The following is a 19,750-nucleotide window of genomic DNA, read 5'->3' on the forward strand; positions in this document are numbered from 1 at the left end:
GTAGCAATACGGGGACACACGTTAGGAGGAGCTATCCCCCGTGTCTCCCAGCGCCGCAGTAAAGAATACCTGCTTGTCAACTTGAAACTGTTGGCGAGCTTGTTCCTGGAGTTTTCTCCGAATCATACCTTGCACTCCGGACTTCCGGGCTCTACGGAGCTTCACTTAGGAGCAAGATAAGCAGGACAGCACTGAAGCATGTTAATACTCTCCAACCTTAAGCCTGCCTTCTCTGAGCAAGATAAACTATTTTTAAGTGGACACCTATGGCAACCCTGGATACCTGTGAAACATCACCTCACTCCCTCCCCCTGAGAATGCTGGTGATCCAGGTGTGATAAAACGATCTCTTGGACTTTACAACCAGACATAAGTTGCTATTGCTGGAGATTAACTCCGCCCTTTCAACCTCCAGGCTTTCTCCTCTGTGCTTCAAGCAAAGCTCAGCCAAGCTGAGGAATCAAACTGTCTGTAACAAACAAGACTGCAGCAGGGGGTATGAGGTTGACTGTGGCTCTGGAGTTAAACAACAGAGGTGAAAGGAAGACAGCAATAGGAGAAAGATTGTTTTCAGAGGAAGAGACAGGGAAGCAGTGAGGCAGGGAGTCACAAGATGAGGGTGGCATGGAGATAGATGTAGGAGAGGAAGGCAGGCACAGGTGAGCAGAGGGGCCACTGCAGGAGAGGTGCTTAGTGGAATAGTTTTTCTCTGAACATAAAAGCTCAAGGGAAAAAAAAAAAGGATATCCTGGAGACCACTGTTTTCTGAGTATCCTTCTCATAGTGAAAGCTGATCGCTGGGCGGAAACTGACAAAGATGTGCACCACAAAACCTTGTTTCAGTCTGGCAAGGCATGGAGGGTCTGCCTGTTTGAATAAGCAACTTTGTGCCTCTGAGTTAGTGTCTTGTCAGGAAGAAATAGCATTCCCTGACAGGTTTTTGTAGAGCTGAGCATGGGAACATCTCAATCCTGACTGAGTAGGCACAACTGCAGCATATGTTCAGATGATACATTGTTCTGAATGATTTCCAGAAAGGCCTTATCCTGTATAAACAGAGTGCACAGTATTACAAGCTGCTACACAATTTAACAGCATATGATAACATCTACTGTAATGCTGAGAACGAGTGACTACTTAATTAGAGGCTGCCTAAAGGTTTGTGATAAGTGCATACGTGTGCAATTTTAATTTTTCTAGTTCTGAACTATTTATGTTTCAACCCTAAAATTCTCTTGACTTTTGTAAATATTTTGAAGGGTTTTGCATCTACATAAATAGGACTTCAAAAACTATGCACACATTTACTAGTTAAAACTTACACATTCCTAGGGGAATAAAATGTAATTCTTTATTTCCAGGTAGACCTGGCCCCAAGAGGTTACATAAATTGCATGAGGTCACTGACAGAGACAGTGGCAGAATCAGATTAAAGCTCCAGCACTCCCAACTCTCACAGTGAACACTAAATCATACCTGTTATTCAAGAATTTGCATGGCTAACAAGCCAGTTACACTTAAAACAGTCTTGTCCCACTGACTCCCCAGATACATGAAAGCCATAAAACATTGTTAGAGGCATTGTGCACTGAATAAATAAGTAAAATGCTGCAGCCAGAGATAAAACTGGGATTTGTAAGAAGTAAATCCAGTCAGTGCAAAGGGAAACCAAAAAGTGGAGAGGAATGTAGGTGTTTTGAAAGGAGAAGAGGAAGGAGGTGAAGAGCAGTAAGAGACAGGGTATGGACAGCATCATAAGTTGATGCGAGAGGAGAAGACAAGGAGGACCCTGTGGTGTCAAACCCCTCAGAGATGACAGCATGTTATGTGGCACAACAAAACAATGAAGCCATGTGCTTGCTTAATGTGTTATCAGCCAGCTGAAAGCAAAACCCAGCAGTGAACACTCAGAGACAAGTTAGGATGGGATTTGTCTCACCAAAGTTTAATGATCTGGAAATTGCCCACTGTGAAGCTCTTTGTTGCTATTTCTCCTCAGCCACTGCAGGGGGAGCAGACATGTCCAGCCTCATTTTTATGCCTTGTTTTTAGATGACTAAAAGTAGGGAAGAAGACCTTTAAGGCTTTGTCCATTGGATTTAAACAGGACTTTTAAATCAGGTTTCCCCAAGGAAAAACATCCAGCCTGAGGAGCCGGCAGTAGTTGTGCTTGTTGGTGATGGAGTCACAGGAGAAGCACGGAGGTCTGAAGGTCATTCAGAAAATTGAACTTCAGTTTTCTCTACAGCAAATTAAACTGTGGAATCTATCAGGTTGCTGATCCACTTTATAGACCATTTTTATGGGGAAAATAAAAGCCGCCTTTGATTTAGGCTAATTAAACCCAGAGCCTTTCATCTTATTAAAAACAAAAACCAAACAAACAAAAAATCCACAAACAAACCCCTCATGTTTACTGAACATCTTTATAATTCTATTCCTCCTTTCTCTAGATTTTTTTTTCTTACATCTTTCTTAAAGTGTGCTTGAAGGTGGAGTTATTATTCAAGCTGGAGCTTTAGCTGAAAACCAGGCTAATAATCCATTAGTGTGCTTCCTGCTTCTTGGATGGTAATAGCAATTCCCATGAAAATACTGGTATGCTGAATCTGTGAAGGTGTTGCCTGCAGCCCAGCATCATCACAAGTGCTTTAAACTCTGAATCAGGCTCCTGAAGTCATGGTGCTGGCTAAAAACCCAGATGTTTGTGACGTTCTAACAATTCTGGACTCTGAAAAAAAAAAAAAAGCATCTAATTTTAGAGGTTTTAGAGAAACCTGTGTCCATAATCACAAGAGCTAAGATTATATTCACTGGAATGAACTGTTCTTGCTAACACAGCATCAGCAGAAGTGTGAGCAAGGTCATAAAAATAATCAGCAGAATATCCAGTTTATTTCCTTGTTTCTCTTTCAAAAGCCCTCTCCGCTGGGGCCTGTGCTGGGCAGAAGTGTTTCTTTCATGGAACAATAGTGTTAAATTCTCAAGGGCTTTGCAAGTCTGAAGCCACCTCATAATATCACATAAAGTATCTCACTGGTAATAAATGCAGATGTTAGAACAAAATAGAGCATCATTATCCCAATGGCTCTTGTTGCAGCAGGGCCCAGCATGATCTCCTGCATAAAGAACATCGTATTTCTGAAAAGTAATCTTCACACTGCATCTCAATTAGTTTGAAAAGCAACATGTTGTTAATGCAGTTTTATTTACAGGGCCATCAGCTTTGTGGGCCTATGGAAATAACACAAGTGAGCTTTTCTGATGATCCTGTTCCAAGCCATCCCAACAGTAATGGTCTCTTTTTGGGGCTGTTCTGCTTACTTCATTCCCTCTCTGGTAGAAGCAGCTGATCTGGAAAGCCACATGAATACACTCCTCTACACGTAATCCCTTTAGTTCCCTACATGACTGTAATTGAACGCATTGGCAGACTTTGTTTGTATTTAAATATTTTCATAGAAAGAAAAGTCATTCCAAGCTGATCACTTCATGAGGCCAAAAATTTCATTAGGAGCCATTTAAACAATTACAATAAATAAGGAAATCCTTATTTGTTGGTACAGTTGTGCCATAAACACTATAATGTATATTCAGATCTTGGTCCCTTAAGGAATTTGTCTTTGTTTATGATAATAGCCACAACAAACTTACTTGAGTAACAAAAATAAAACATATGGCTTTGTAATCCACAGTTAGGATGTTCTATTTGAAACAGAATTTAGAAAGATAAAAAGGTTTCTTAGGACTGAAGGGATTATTAGGTACTATAATATCTAATAAGATTATGAGATGGAGGTGATAGCTCATTACAATAGAAACCTGCTAAGACATAGGGATATGCTAATACATAGGACTGGCAGGACTTTCTGGGTTATCAAATCCAGCCCCCAGGTACTGCAGGCAACTGGATCACATAATGCATTTAATACATTCTGTGAGCATCATGTTAGAGCTAGGTGTGCTTTTATCCCACTCATTTTTACACCCTCACTATGCAGGTGGATAAAGAACACCTAGTTGGGAATCAAAATTATTCATTCACAATTTATACCTGTTTTCTTATATGCCAAGATTGCCTGCCTTTCATATTTACTCTACCTGATGTATTTACAAAGTAATAAAACCATACCTCGATCTGCAGCTGCTAGGCTAAATGAGCTGCATATGCACACTTTCCTTTCATGAAAGGTTCTCCAATCTCCTCCACATCTGAGCAGCCCTTTTCTTTACCTGTTCCATGAAGAATTCAGCTTTCCTTAATGTGATTGATGAGAATAACGCATCTAATTCCAAACAAAATCTCGCTGGGGTCCTCTACAATGACATTCATGCTTCCTTTGGTCTTCTGGTAATGTCTCTCCTACTGCATTTTACAGTTTCAGTTGCTTTTGTCGTGTCCACATGCACTGGGGCAAACAGTTAAAAACCTTTTAGTGTTGTTGCTGGTTTCTGGCACATTTTTTTTCTGCTGCTAGGTCACTACTTCTGTGGCCTTGCTCAAGGACATTCAGTTCTTGCTGTGGGACACTCTGAACTTTCTTTACACTGATAATACCTCCTAATTCTGTGACTTTGATACATTTTAATGATCAGGCACCTCTGTTTTCCAAATGGGTCATTAATGAAAATAATAATAATCAATCAACATGGAGACTTACTTTTTAGGACTTCCAAGTAATTCCCTTTCAACACATTTTAACTTCTCTAATTCTAACATCGTGTACACCTTGTAGTTCCTCTATAAATCTCAGACTTCTCCAGGTAGGAGACATGATTTTATACACGACTCCTCATCAGCTACTTTACTGAAGTCCAGAGAGGTAGATTTCCCTTCTTTGTTGAGCTAATTGCTTACCATATCAAAGAAAGCTATTGAATTATTCTGGTATTAGTCAGCCTTAGTATATGCCAGTTCAATTTTACTCTGTTTTCTAGTGGCTGTGATGACTTCTATAATTTTCTCCTCCCACATTCTTTCTTAAAGCCTGACATAAAACCTCGATGTACACAAAGCAAAGTATATTGTGCCTCTAGAGTGAAATCTGTGTTTTATTTGTCTTTGGTATAGATTAGGTAGTTACAGCAGTATGCATTGTTGACTAGCAGGCAGGGTTGAGCAGCAGTTATATATTGGATGCCTCGCTGTATTCACTGTCAGAAATGTATATGCATCCTTTTTTATCCTAAATATTGGTAATACCACTTTTTAAAAGGATTCTGATATAAATTCAGCAGGCTGCTGTGACTGAGACATGATCCCACACAGGATCCCCCCATGTTTGGGAAAATAGCCCCAGATTGGGTCTTTTCCCAAACAGGTTTGTAATCCGACTCAAACATGACCTACCTTGCAGAAAAGCAGAGGACAACATGTACTGTGTTGTGACTTGTAAGGTGATCACAAGCATTGGACATGATAAAAATAACAGCTTTTGACGAAACAGACAAGAGTTGGGGAGGATTTGGCTGAGAGATACTGGGTGATTGTTCTAGACAGAGATAAATTACACATGGTATTGTCTTCTTTGTGCTTAATTTTTAATTACCTTGTGGGCACTACAGAAATTGTTAGAAAAGCTGGTAAGAAGCTAAATCAAGATTTGACTTTCAAGTGCACCACTGACCCGCAGACTTTGCCTGTCCTTGGGCAAAATGCTTTCTCCTTTTTTTTCTTCCTCTCACTGCTTCATCTGTAAAACAGAGATAACACTACTTCTTTTTTCACAATCTATTTACATAATAAAAGCCTTTCCACGCATGACAGTTTCTTATATATTTGTAGAGCATCTAGCATAATGAGGACCTGGATCTTGGGACTACAATACAAACAGTACACAACAATTAAGATTATACATCAGTCAAAAATATACCTAATGCACCTAATACTGTGGAACTTCACTGGAGACATGACTTTATTACAAAGTGAACTGTTTCTGTGACTTCTGCAGTCCTTTCTTTTGTTCTGCTCTCTTGCCTAAGTCAGGCTTGGGCACAGAGGTGGGTTTTAGGAAAATTAGGAGTCCTGTGGTATCCTTCTAGGGTCTGCTGCAGGTAGAAGGAGTTGTGCCCCCCAGAGTCCTAAGGGACCTGCAAGGAGCTGGGCAGCATCACACTGAGGCTTTGCTTTTCTGCAGTAGCTTTCTTGTGGGCCTGTTCTCCTCCCACTATAATGAGGAAGGTCTGCCTTTGAAAAGAGGGGGGATAAAAGGCCTCAACCAGCAGTTTCTTTTCTATATCGTCCCTAGGGAGGACTGCATAGCCACTGCAGGCCAGCCTGAGCACAGAGCTGTCCTTCCCATCTCAGCAAGCAAATCTTACACTCTTGGAGAGGTTTCAGCACATGCTGGGGATGCAACAGAAAACACTGGACATGATCACCCTGTTCCATGTTCACAGGATGGGCTACAGCAATAAGTGTCCCATTACCAGCAATCTAGAGGCTACAGGATGGGACTTTCGTTATTGTGCTGCACATTTTCTAGGAAATGTTTTCTAGAGTTTATGCTCAGCTTAAAAAAAGACAGCTTCCCACAGCAGAATTTCTGGGAAGTAAAAAGCTCTTTTCCCACAACCTGTATGGCCAGAAGATAATGCCAAAATACTGCTCTTGCTCCAGATCAAGCTGGGTCTGCGCTAAAATTTCCCTGTACACTGAAAGAAAGCAAAATGGAGGGTGCTGGGCTGGCCTGCACTGGTGAGTCCAGGCCTTGAGGCTGAGTTGGCTCTGCAGCTCCTTGGCATGAAAAGAAATGAAATCATGCATAAATCAGGAGCTCTAAAGGCCCATTTCCTTGTTTGGTCCCAAAATAGCTGACTCAGGGCACTTAATGTTTGCAGCAGTAGACCAGCCCTTCTCCATAGCCAGGTGACATTTTTAGTGCTTACCTTGTGCTGGCAGCTACACTATTCCATTTAACCATGCAGCACTGCCCTGGCAAAGAAAAAAGAGACATTTAAAAACTTGATTTCATTCTCCCCACTTCTTTCACAAGTTTTTTTACAAACAAAAAGAAGAAAAGTGATGGTGGCTGGGTTATTAATTATACAGAGTTAGTAACTGGTTAATTTGCTTTCACCATGTACTGTGTAAGGAAGATTGCATTGTGTTGTGGCTATTGTTATTTTATGGGAACTGAGACTAGATATCAGGCATCTGTTACAAATGTTAGGCACAAAATTGAACACCCACACATACTGAAAGGGCCATCAACACGACAGGAAGAATTACTCGTTTCGCAAGCAGAAAAATGACAAAGCAGAGTGACAAATGGTCTAGATAAATCCAGAGCTCCAATTTAATGCATGGGGTAAGGACCTCTTCTTCCAAGAAAAGACTTCCTACTCTTGCAGTTTCTTACTTCTCCATAATTTAGCTGTGCACATATTTGGCATTTGGAGTGTGACGGATTTACACATTTGCTACCAAATGAACTGCAAGAGCTAATCAGCTCACGCGGAATTGCACATATTAATGAAGAAGGCTCTTCTGCATGCCTGCGATGTAGCCACCCACTTAACTGGGGCACCAGAGACTAATTTGAAAAGATTTTGTTCATGTAGCTTTTTTCCTATGATGAATGCTTGCAGGGAATGGTGTTGCAGAGAAGGAGGGAGGAAGCAGTATCTGCAAAATCTCACTAAATGGCTCTCATTACTGAGTGATGGAAGAGCAATAGGAAAGATAATTTATTAGTGTCTCAAAGCTAATGAGAATAATTAGCCCTATGATGCTTTCTAAGCAAACACAGAATAACTGTTCCTTCAGGAGCACCATCTCCCCACAAGAATGGTAACTGCTCTGGGCAGGAGGACACGGGATTTCTGGGCCCAGGAATCTAATTACAAACCAAGGACCAGGTCTGACAGCAGGGTGGGAACAACCAGCCATCCTCCTGCCATTATGGGCCAGCATTGGAGCTGAGATTCCCTAAATTTTGGGCTAACAGGCCATCTTTTTTCTGACCTCAAAACCAGCTACACTGGGCTGATGAATTCACAGTTTACAGTTCAGCTTAACTCCTCAGAAACCACAGTCTGCAAATCGCTGCCTTAGATACTCAGGTTTTTTTTACAACTGCATCATGCAGTGCCTGCCAAAACCTCAGCAAAAGCTGAGCCAGTCGAAGGTGCTTCGCAAGGAGTATTTCAGCAGCACTGCTCAGTCAGGCAGTTCCAGGAGTCCTGGTTGACAGCAGATAAAATGGTATTTGGAGTCATTACCTTTGTAGAAACACCCAGGTACTCACCTTCCTTAATTGGTAAATAAAAGCAGGATACACAGAGAAAGCAGAACATCTTCTCATGAGCAGCCAAAGAAAATAATGAGAGAAAATTTGGTTTCCAATCAGTTCCAGCACAAGCAGTTATGTATATAACCGGGTTAGCCAAAGGGCTGCACACCCGCAGTTCCAGCAGAGCCATGGAATGCTCAGTGATGCTGGCCTGCCAAAGGCAAATGAAATGCCAGTGTTTGGCCCTGACACTCAGCACCTGCTGATAAAAGCTGATTTCCCCCTGCCTCAGCTTTCAGAATTTACTCCTGCAATCCCAGGATAGCATTGCAGACCCAATTACACTAAAGTAAGCCTATTAAATTAAAATGAGGTGCACGTGGACAACAGTCCGTGCCCCCCCGAGTGTCATTTTGAGTGAATGGCTTGTTTCATACTTTGTAAAATGCAGCTGGCAGGGGTTTAGTATTATTCTAGGAAATTCATATAGGCAACCTTTTTTTTTCTCATAATATAGCACTATCAAGAACCTGGAGAGGGATTTTGCCTTTTTTTATTTTTTAAAAAGGAAAAGAAACTAAGAAAACACCTCTGGGCTGTCACCAGGTCTTAACTTTTTCTTTGAAAAGCAGTTAGCATCTAAAATCAAAATCACCTATGAAGCAATTCCATCTGAAATGGAACTCTGCCTGAAACATTCTCTTCAAGCTTACTCATGATGTGAGTTGCATCTGCTTTTATACTCCAAAATTAAACGCTGTAAGAACAGAAACCTTACCCACTCTATTTTTTTTTCCACCATTAATATCAATCCATCTTTGTGGATGACTGTTGTGAGAATTTTAAGTCAGCAAGATCTGGGGAGCTAATTTGGTCTGGGTGGGAGTTCAGAAAAATTCCCAAGGCTGTTTCACCAACTACAACCAGTTAGGAGGGGCTTGGGGGCCAACGGAGATATCAGATCCAGAATGCAATTTTACAGGAGGAGGAAAGAGAGAATGCAGATTTGCAAGGTTGCCCTTCCTGATTCAGATTGGAAATCAAGTCTCTTCCAGTCTCTCCTGTAGGAGTTGATCTAGTTTGAACAAACAAGGGCATAGTTTTTGGGTCACAGACAGGTAATTCCTTTACGACAGAAGCTAAATTGTTCTCTTGGGTTGCAGGTGCCTGAGATACAAGCTTATGCTCATCTTGGGACTCCAGCCTGTGTCTCTGATATCCCAGAGATCTTGTCCAGGCTCCCCTTTCCTTTGTTTTGGCAGGTGAAACAAAAATCCAACATCTCAGGCTCTTTTGTTAAGATGGGAAAACAATTTCCTACCCGGTCTCCACAAAATGCTTCATCCTGCTACACTTTGTCTCTTGGTCCAGATATCCAAAGGGACTAACATAGACCTATTTATAGTCTATTTACATAGTCTATATTTACATAGTCTGTATACATATTTACATAGTCTATATACATATTCACATAGTCTATTTATATCTTGTTTAAGCCAACACTGAAGAACAAAGTGATATGCAATCCTTGCTCAGCCTCTCCGCTGTGTACATGTTTTACTCTTCCTCAACAAGATTTGATCTTCTTAGGGTTAACTGTGTAGCAGATGTCCAAGACCTTTGGATCACATCTTAAAATGGCTGAAAGACCAAACCCATAATTGCAAGAGCAGAATCTGATTCACTGCAAAACACTTCTTATGAGCAATTAAGTTTCTTGCTGATACGTGATTCATTATTTGAAAGGCCAGATTACTCACTTTTAACCATGGCAGAAATTCCTATGTGTTTATGAACACCTGGGCTATGCATCTATCGTGACATGCTGGAAAGTCTGAAGGTGTGAAATGACCGGCTGTTTAATTACACAAAATAAAAGCTCTTACACTAGGATACTTTTCACTCAGAGTTTGTAGGAAAAAAAAGAATGTATTTAAATTTCAACTTGACTGATGCAGATATGAACCTAAACTGACTTAAACTGCAAATACAACCACAAACTTTTGCTTTATTGGAAGCAACAGAATTACAAGAGTGTAATTAGGATCCAGACCTGGTCTACTAATTAAAAGGGCTTGGAAGCAAACCTCCAAGCTCATGGTACACTCTAGTTCACAGTAACTAAGGCTTGTGTCAGCCATTTCATGTCATCATTTATGGTGTTCAAAATTGTATTTTCAAAAACCATTCAGACCATAAACCAGATGACCCCATAACAGAAGGTAAATTATTCTAAAATATTTTATATTTGTGCATTAACACATCATTAGCCAAGAAAAAATGAATGACCAACTCCAAGAAGTAACTGACAAAAGACTGAAGGGAAAGCTAGAATCCTTAATTTTAATTTTATTATGGTGTAACCAGCTGTAAGGAATTACTGGTCTGAAGCACAGTGTGCAATTGTCCTATCCTAAACATTTACTAAAGCCTATAATTCAGAATCAGCCTGACTAAGTGATGTCACCATTGGCAAGCTATGATTTGTTTTCCTTTTTTTGAAGAAAAGTCTACATTTCTCAGCAATTAGCACAACAACGGGCTCAGCCCATGCACAGAAATGCTCAAGCATTACTGAAGACTGTACTTCTTTAATGCCAGCTGCTTTGACTCTGAGATTGAAAGAAAAAAAAAGGGCAATAAATTCTGGACTGATCATACTTGATTGTTGGTAAGCAAAAGAATTCTTGTTTGAAACCAAATGGCATCAATATGTTTTATTTCCTAAATGCAGGGCAGAATGCTTGCCACTAATGTGAGGATGGTGAAAGAAATACCAAGATCTTATGCAAAAGTACTAAACACAACATGAAGTAACTATGTTAACAGGAAAAAAACCCAACAAACCCACAGTAAGAGACTTAATAAATTAAGCTACTTTCACACTAGGATATTATGTACTACCAGGCAGCTGATTTTTGAGTGAAGAGACTCATCAGGTGCCTAATAAGAGAAAATACTTGGCACAGCTCCATCACCGTTCAAATTGATGCCATGGTTAACAAGCTGGCTACCATACAAGGCCAATCAGGCTACCGGTATTCCAGATTACACACTAATGGCTTCAGCAGCTTAACAAGTGCCAAACATACAGTGCCATTAAACAGGCGAGAGAAAAAGAGGGAAAAATACCCATGACGGAGGTAAGATGACGTTCACCTCCTGAGCAGCACAGCACTGAGTTTCCATTAACACAGCCTTCAATGAGGATCCAAACTAGCAAAACAAAATGAGATGGTCAGACTGAGGAGGAAGAGGAAGATTTCAGACCCCCGGCACAGTAATTCACTGTAAAAAGCTGTTCCATCTCCCCGCTGAGTTCCAAGGCACCGCCAAGCACCCCACCATAGTACCCCACACTCCTGGTCACTGGCTGCCCCCAGCAAAGGGATGCTGGGTGCCCATCCTGCATGCGTGCTGGCTCTTCCTAAACCACCACCAGCTATGGTCATTCACAGTGGCGAAGAAACTGAACAAGGCTGATTAATGATAAAAATACTTGTCTTTTTTTAAATTTATTTTTAGTTCAAAGTGAATCACAACTTCCTGCCCTCCCTTTCCCCTCCTATGAAGACGTAAGTACCTCCAGATCAATCTTTTCTTTTTCAAAGCATCAGGAGTGAAACGGATTTCAGCTGCTGCTACTACAGCTTTTACAGTGATGATTTTGTCAGAGATTGTTTATGCAATTCCTTAAAGAGCGAAATGGAAAAAATCCCACATACAACTGCAGATAAACCTTTGAAATGTGAACATGTAAAATATACATTACTGCATTATCAGAAGCATTATGCATGTATCAAAACAGTTAAACATAACACTTTCCAACACATATTTTATATGGCCCAATGCGACAGAAGACTGCATACCCTATAAGGGTAACTGTACACCCCTGTAAGATAATCACTCCTGCCATAACTTACAGATGCATTTGACAAAGTTGATGCCAAAAAAAAAAGGATTTACTTTAATTTTACCCATGCTCTGCTGTGTTTTGATACTTGGCTTAATTTACTCAATACATTCGATAAAGGTATGTAAACAGTCCTGATTCAAAGACCAGAGAAACATAAATGAAATCAACAGATCTGGACTGGTCCATGTTAATGTCTTCATTAACTCAGATATCTTATTTATCCCTGAGCACCTTAAAATTGTTTCCCCAAATCTCACTGAAGAACATGTAACTATTTCAGAAGAATGTAAAACTGCATTTGGATAAATCTGTGTCTTACAAGTCCCATTTTCCTTCACTGGTTTAAAAAACACCTCCCCTCAAACCCAAAGAACAACCCAAACAAAAAAACCCATGTCCCTTCCCTTTGTTTTTCACATGTACAGCAATACCTTTAAAAAAAAATCACTCTATCAAACAACATCACCTACAGACGCACTACAGACTACAAAAATATTGCATAGGAGTGTCAGTGGGCATAGTCTCCCAAAAATGAGAGAAAATGCCAAGTTTTCTTTAAAACATTATGGCAACATTCTAATTTATTTTTCTTTTAAAAATCAAGTGGTTTCACTTTATTTCAAAATTGTACAAAATGGCCATGGCTGTTTATAAAAAAAAGTCTCTGTCTTGAGAATATGTGAAGTCTCAGGTGCATTAACAAAAGACCTGGAACCATTCACAGTGCAGCGGAAAGCTTCTTTTGAGGCAGAAACTACAATTCATCCTTCTTCTTTCCTACTCTTTCATGGTCTCTTTCTCTCAGGGTTCGCATGAAAGTGGTGAATCCAGACTCCTGGTTTTGAAGAAAGAAAAATAGGGGTCATATTTTTGTAAATGAACCAAAACAATATGTCAAGAACACTTTTAGATTCTGTATGCCATGACAGAATATAAACTAAGGAGCAGTTACTGCTTCTGCATTGCCTCATCATGCAGTGCTCTGGTCCAGTGTTGCTCCACTGCAATGCAAGGGGAAAATATCCATGCAAGTTCCACATGTCAAACTTTGAAGAGAAGAGGCACAAACAAAAAGGCCCTAAAACTCACAGGACAAGGTAAAATCTGTCCCTAGAAGTCAAATTCATTCCTTTTTATTGAAAACACTCAAAGACATCTTCGAGCTGCATTTGTATGCTACATGTGTCATTCTGAAAGCAGCTGGTGACCATTTGTTGGCTAGACACACACATTTGCCACTGTTCCTCATCCCTTAACAGTTTTGCTTATGATCTTCATCCTTTTTCACATGTTCAGATGATGGGAGTTGTATTTTTCCAAGTTACTATCAGTATTACTGCCAAGCAATTTCAAACCTGGATGCCTAGTTGCCAACCTCTGTATTTCAAAAACTTACAATTTCTTATTAGCTAAGGCTGTTGGGTGCCGGCAATTTCCTTTTCCAAGGAAAGCTCTAAACACAACTCATAGGCATTTCAAAAGGCTCAGATAGGTGGAGGTGTGAACACCTGTTTGAACACACTATCTACTAGCACACCAACACCATAGTTGTCTGGGCAAGTAACACTTGACCATTTTTACTTTTAAGCAATCCCAAAAGACACCACTTGAAACTGATGATAAAAAGAAGAAATACAAATAGGTGGAGAACAACAAACAGAACTCAAAGTTTAAGTTGGGGAGCAATAAAGTTGGGGAACAACAAAACTAAACCAAAATAAAACTCAAAGCTGGGAGGCTTTTGAGAAAGCTGAACAACAAAACACTCTTCTAAAACCATTCACTATTTTTTCACTGAGAAAAAAAAATGAAGTGACAAGTGTGGGCTATACCTCATTTGGAGACATCTAGCAATCAATGGTCCCCATGAAAGGACTGCAGTTTCCAAAGCTGTGTGCCTGGAAGGCAACTCAAGTCAGAGAATGTCCTAACTCTTCCTTGCTTGAACTGCTTGGGGTGAAATGCCTTAAATCTCTACTCTGGAACTGCAGTTCCCTTGGAAGTGTGGAAGACCCCTTACAGGCCACCAGTGGGGGTCATGGTCTTCCCCACAGCCAGTCCTCCAGCATGAGGTGGCAAGGAGCTGAGAGATCATGCTCTACTGGCCATGGTTCCTGCTGTCATGTTACTCCTATGGCAGCTGACATTGCTTCTCCCTTCCACTGTGAAATGACAATTCACCAGCTGGACCACACTGAAGTAAATGCTTATCAGTGTCAGAATCAGCAACAGAAAGGAGATCCACTGGCTTTCACTGCTCTCTCCTGAGATTTCTTTGGCAGTGCAGGAGGTGATTGGCCATGGTGATTCAAAAAAGGTGTTGTCATGCTGTGAGAAGTCCTTTAGTAGTGCAGTCCCCTGTTACTTAAGCAGATTTGTGAACAGACATGGAATCTCCATGGAAGGCATTGTGCCAAGAACTGCCTCCAGTATTAACATGATAGGAGATAAAATCTAATTTGATGCTGCACAAGCAGAAGACCTTAGGTCCCAGGAGAAGTGAAGGGGGAACACAGTTGCCAGTAGCAGAGAGATTGTGATGTTCCTGTTGGGTAATTTAATTCTATCCAAGAAAGGCCGCACACAGGGAATGAGTCAGTCCACTTTCCAGCATAGAGGTAATCATCTCCCAACTGCTGGTGGCCTCAGAGCACTCTGATCTTGCTAAATTCTTTTTATCAGCCACCACAGATCCCTCCTCTCATACTAATGTCTACAAGTATGGGTTAGAAATACAAAACCTGACATTGAATTTTCACTTAATTGTTGACTACTGCACCCATCTTTACTTTTAAGAAAAGATCCATAATGGGAACTAAATACAGTATCCATAACAATGCCTCGATCAGCACCCTAAAATGGTAATTACTGGGGTCGTAATGCTGGAGAAAACTGGGAGATAAAGCTCCATTAAGACTTCTCTAAGATTCTGCCTGACAACCTCAGAATTTGGCTTTTTCCTTCATGCTGCTCTATAATTTGGTGAGCTGTAATAGCAGCAATATCTTTCAGGCAAGGCTCTTTTATCAAAATGATTGGATGGCTTGAAGACCCAAGTTTTTCTTGCAGATCCTAGATTCTCCAGGCAATCAATCACTGCTGAGGAGTAACCTCCCTCTAGGAGGTTATGACAAAACCCACACACAAATAATTGGATCGCTCCCTTACATTCAGGCACTTTACAACCACAGAAGGCATTATACCATTTCTGTCCCTTGTACTCAGAGCATATAATCAGCTGGCCACAGCAGGAGAAAAGAATGAAACTTCAGCCCATGGGCTAGATGGCACAATTTCTCTTGCCATCCTGAGCTCCAGGAGTGAATCTGATTCAGGGTAAATGAGACATTTAGTTTCCCTCAATCTCCAAAGGACAGCTTTATTCCTGTTATAAAACCAATGGTCTGTCACCATTTGGCAGCCTGGTGGATCTGTAACACGCCTGCAGTATATGTGCAATCCAGATCCAGCACTGACAGGAGAAAGTTCTGTATTTCCTGGCATTTCTGTACCTAGCAGCAGTCCATGCAATAAACCCTTCACTTTCACTCGGTCCAAATTCACTTGCAGACTACATCTTAAAAAATAAAATATACAACAAAGCATTAGCAAATCTATTCCTCCTTCCTCTTCTCACATCCCTAAAAATAGACCAAGTATGTTCCTAATGCAGAGATGTACAGGGGTGTGGTACACAATGATTCATTCATGTAAGACTGCAACAGGAGCAGTTAAACATCCTTCCAGCATGGTAAAAAGTCACTCCACAGTTTTCATTTGCAAGGCAGTACAGGCAGAGGAGGCCTTCCTCCCTGTATCAGCTGATGACTCTTGCTTTCACTTACCCCTCTTTCTCCAGTATATTTTTCCACAAATTTCCCGTAGTTGTAGTAGTTGAAGGTGGGGTAGCCATCAACCCCCTCCTGCTTACACAGGTCATGATTCTGTCCTTTGGCACAGTCCACTGCAGCATAGGCGATCTGAAATGCAAGAAATCAGCATGAGGCAGGAGAAGATGAAGCAAGATTCTACTTCATGGTTATGCTGCTGCAGCTCAGACTTAACACTAGGAGAGACCCAAGACTTTTGCTGTTCTGTAACAGCTTAGCTCTGGAGGAAGGTCAGAGCATGGTCATCAGGTCAAGCCATAAAAATGGAAGAGCAGAACCTGCTCCCTCCCAGAGAAATGCTGTGCCACTTGCAAAGCACTTGGTCTACATGGCTGCAAAGTGCATTCAACTCAGAGCAGAAAAGCTTCCCCGTTGACTCCAAATGGGAAATCCAGAGGCTGTATTAGTAAAACCAAATCCAAGCATGGCAGTCACAGCTCTGTTGTACTGCAGTATTTTTCCTGCGCTTTGGTTTTAAGTGATGAACAGTGTCAGGGTGACTTTGATAATAGTAATGACCCACCTAACCCAACCTCCTTCCTGTGGCATCACTAACGCTTGGAAAAGTTACCTCTTCTGTTCTTGGACAAACATGGCTGGTCGCTTATGCAAGCTAATAACAGATTATTGACTTCCACCCCAAATAGCTTTTGTAAACTCCATTCAGTTCTCCCAAGATCAAACCCGGATGGGTGAGAGGCCAGAGCATTGTCCATCAAGTAATGCAAATAAAGAAAGCTGCTTGCTTGCAGTTTCAGTTTCCTTTCCTGTCTTTTTTCAGTCTATCCTTTATGGTAGGGAATGTATGTTATATTCAGCCATTAGCAAGGTGGGCTTTAATTCCTTTTAAAACCTCTAGATGCTACTGTCACACAAACAAACCCTGAGTAGGAAACAGCCTGCCGTGCTCTCAGCCTGTTCAGCAACAGAGCAACACCCTCTGTGTCCCTCTCCACTCAGCATAGGCAGAGCGAAGCACAACCTCATAGCCCTAGAGCATCAGCTTAGGCTAACCCTAGTTTAGAGCATTTGACATTTGAAAACTGAATCTGTTAAATACTGAGGAGGAGCCCCACTTAACATTTCAGATGTTGAAACAAAATGCAACTCATAAGCTTCTACTTAAAGTAACCAAGCCCTCTGATGTGATTTCACACTGACTGTTCCTGCGAGCGGCAGTTCTGGCTCTGAACGTACACTGCTCACGCAGGCTTGCCTTCACACTGAAGAGCAAGAAGGCTGAAGTACAAGCTATGTAAAACGCAAACCAATTAGAGGAACAATTTTTTTTTTTGCAATTGTGAATTACAATGTGTCGAGTGCTAATTTTGTAACAGACACATCTGAACTTGAAATTTCCCTTCCAGGAGCCTCCTTCAAACAATCTGATCAAATACCTTTTGCTTGCATGACTTCAGAGTTGCAGTTGAACTGTTCTTTCATAATTAAAAGCTCACTTAATATTCCACAATGCCCTCCAGTTTCATGGTGACACTATCAAAACGAGAAAACCTGATCACATTATGCTAGCAGTAATTAAAGAGACTGGAAAAGCCAACTTCAGTTAATTTACTTGCTTTGTTTTGGCTTTGAAAGTCTGACGAGACGATACTCAGTAAGACCTTGCTTAGGTCTGTCTTCAGATGGAAAGCACTATATAAAGTGAGCAGTGTTCTTACCTGAAACATTTGGTTTCTCTTTTCCCATTTTAAACATTAATAAGGCTATTACAGAAACAGGACTCAGAAGCTGCAGAAAACATGCATGCTCATAATTGTTTTTTCCTTTCTGTAAACATAAAGACTCCTACTCATTCAGGGCCAGTTAAAACGAAAGGTGAGGGATGATACACTGCGAAAGAGTTTCATCTAAGTATTTATACCTTCCTGACCTTAGCAGCCAGCCAAAATTTAGAACCCTGTTGTCTGTGTAAAGGAAAGCTTACAATGGAGAGAAGAATTATTTCATGTCACAGTATTAACATGGAAAGAATACTGGAAGTCCTGGTTCCCTGAAAGCAGGAAGAATAAATAAAACTGCTTCTCATTGCTTTAAATATCACACAGGGAGAGATTACAGCCAGAAAAAGGGGAAGGTATACATGCACTCATCCAGATCTTAGTAGCTGGTCTGAGGCACGAAACAGTTGTGACTGATGACCCATCTGTTCTTAGACAGCATCTTGGATATTAAGAAAATTAGAACACTGGAAGGAAGAGAAGCCTTCTTTATCTGTACAACTCTGGAAACTTCTAGACCAGCTTTGGTTGGAGTAAAGAACTCAGTTTCATTTACAAAAAGCTTTTCTGAAAATAGACGCCAGTAAGGAGAAGGTGCAGTAGAGGAATGAAATGTTGTAAGCCTCCGTTAACATCGTTTAGGTCAACTTTACTTCTTAAAACAGATGACTGATGAATTATAATGAGGTGGCTTCTGAAAAAAATACTCAGTAGTCTGCTTGAGATACAGCTCTCCTCTAGAGCACACAGAAATCTAAGCTGGTCCATCTGTGCAGTTGTACACTGAAGTAATGCACAAAGATCCCAGTCTAAGTCTGGCCCCAACAGTCACATTAGCCTAATGCTACTCCTAATCTAACAGGTCAATGGACATGTACAACTGGAGCAGGGTTTGGAGGATGTGTCCATGGGCTGTCATTCTCTGAAATGCTGATGCAAGCTCCCAGGCAGCCCCATGGACATGCCACCCACTGCTCCTGCAAATGTTGTTTTTGAGCCCACTTCTTCAGAATGTAGATTCTTACAGCCAGTGAGAGAAGAGGAACAGCAGTTTTCAAAAGCCTTGTAACTCATACAGACGTGAGCAAAATTTCATAGAGATAACTAACTCCCAAGACTGTATCTGAAGCTGCATTTCAAATGCCTGCTGCCAACAGTAGCTGAGTAAGAGTACTTAGGAGAGCTTGAGTGATTACTTTAGAGTGGAAATGTTAAGGCAGCCTAAATATAGAGGTTGCTACCATCTCTATGCACTCATTACCATGGTCCTAATTGTCTTGCCTGTCTCACAGCAGAAGATCAAATACAGGGCACTGCAAGATACGAAAAGTAATGCTGAAAAACACTTGTAGCAAAATGCACTTCTGGACTGAGGACCAGTTCTAATCTCAATTCTATCAACTGCAGACAGCTGAACTCCAGCAAATACCAGAATTTCAATAAACATCTCCAATGCCCTTTTCTTTATTCTGTTTGCATTTTCATGGACCACAAGTGTTAAAATAAATTTCTGGTAGAGGAGTGTCCTCCAGCAATTTTCAGTTAGGGTGAATTAATTCATGACTATACTGAAAGGATGCACATAAAAAGACGCAGCCCACAAGAAGACTGGTTTCGCTTGAGTTCTGGCTTAGGTGAGCAATGATACATTGCAGGGAGGTTCAGTCTTCTTCGCAATGATCACGTTTTCTGCATCACTAAAGAAGGAAATCAAGCCAGAAAAAATAACAACCAAAAAAACCTCTACCAAAACGTAGTTAAAGACTTGTGGATAATATTACTCTCAGAAATTCATATTCAACTATCAGTATTCCAAGTTACATGGAAGTTCATGGGAAAGCATAGGTTAGCAAGACCTATATGCTTTGTCTTGTAAAATCACTATTCAAGCAGAATTAAACATAAAACAGATTAAACAGATTAAACATAAAACATCCCTGATATATACCCTGAAGCCAAGACACTTGGCAT

At 40.9% G+C, this 19,750-nt stretch overlaps 1 protein-coding gene across 1 annotated transcript in view; it reads right to left on the reverse strand.

The window, feature by feature from the left end:
• Nucleotides 1-11,550: 11,550 nt before the first annotated feature.
• The window catches only part of PDIA5 (protein disulfide isomerase family A member 5), a 102,545-nt gene continuing 94,345 nt past the window's right edge, over nucleotides 11,551-19,750 (reverse strand). Inside the window, 2 exon segments of the mRNA XM_034061332.1 lie at nucleotides 11,551-12,985; nucleotides 15,996-16,130. Coding sequence (XP_033917223.1) covers nucleotides 12,905-12,985; nucleotides 15,996-16,130 — 216 coding nt within the window. The 3' untranslated portion in view covers nucleotides 11,551-12,904.

The sequence above is a fragment of the Melopsittacus undulatus genome, chromosome 4, assembly GCF_012275295.1.
Source record: "Melopsittacus undulatus isolate bMelUnd1 chromosome 4, bMelUnd1.mat.Z, whole genome shotgun sequence".
Lineage (NCBI taxonomy): Eukaryota > Metazoa > Chordata > Aves > Psittaciformes > Psittaculidae > Melopsittacus > Melopsittacus undulatus.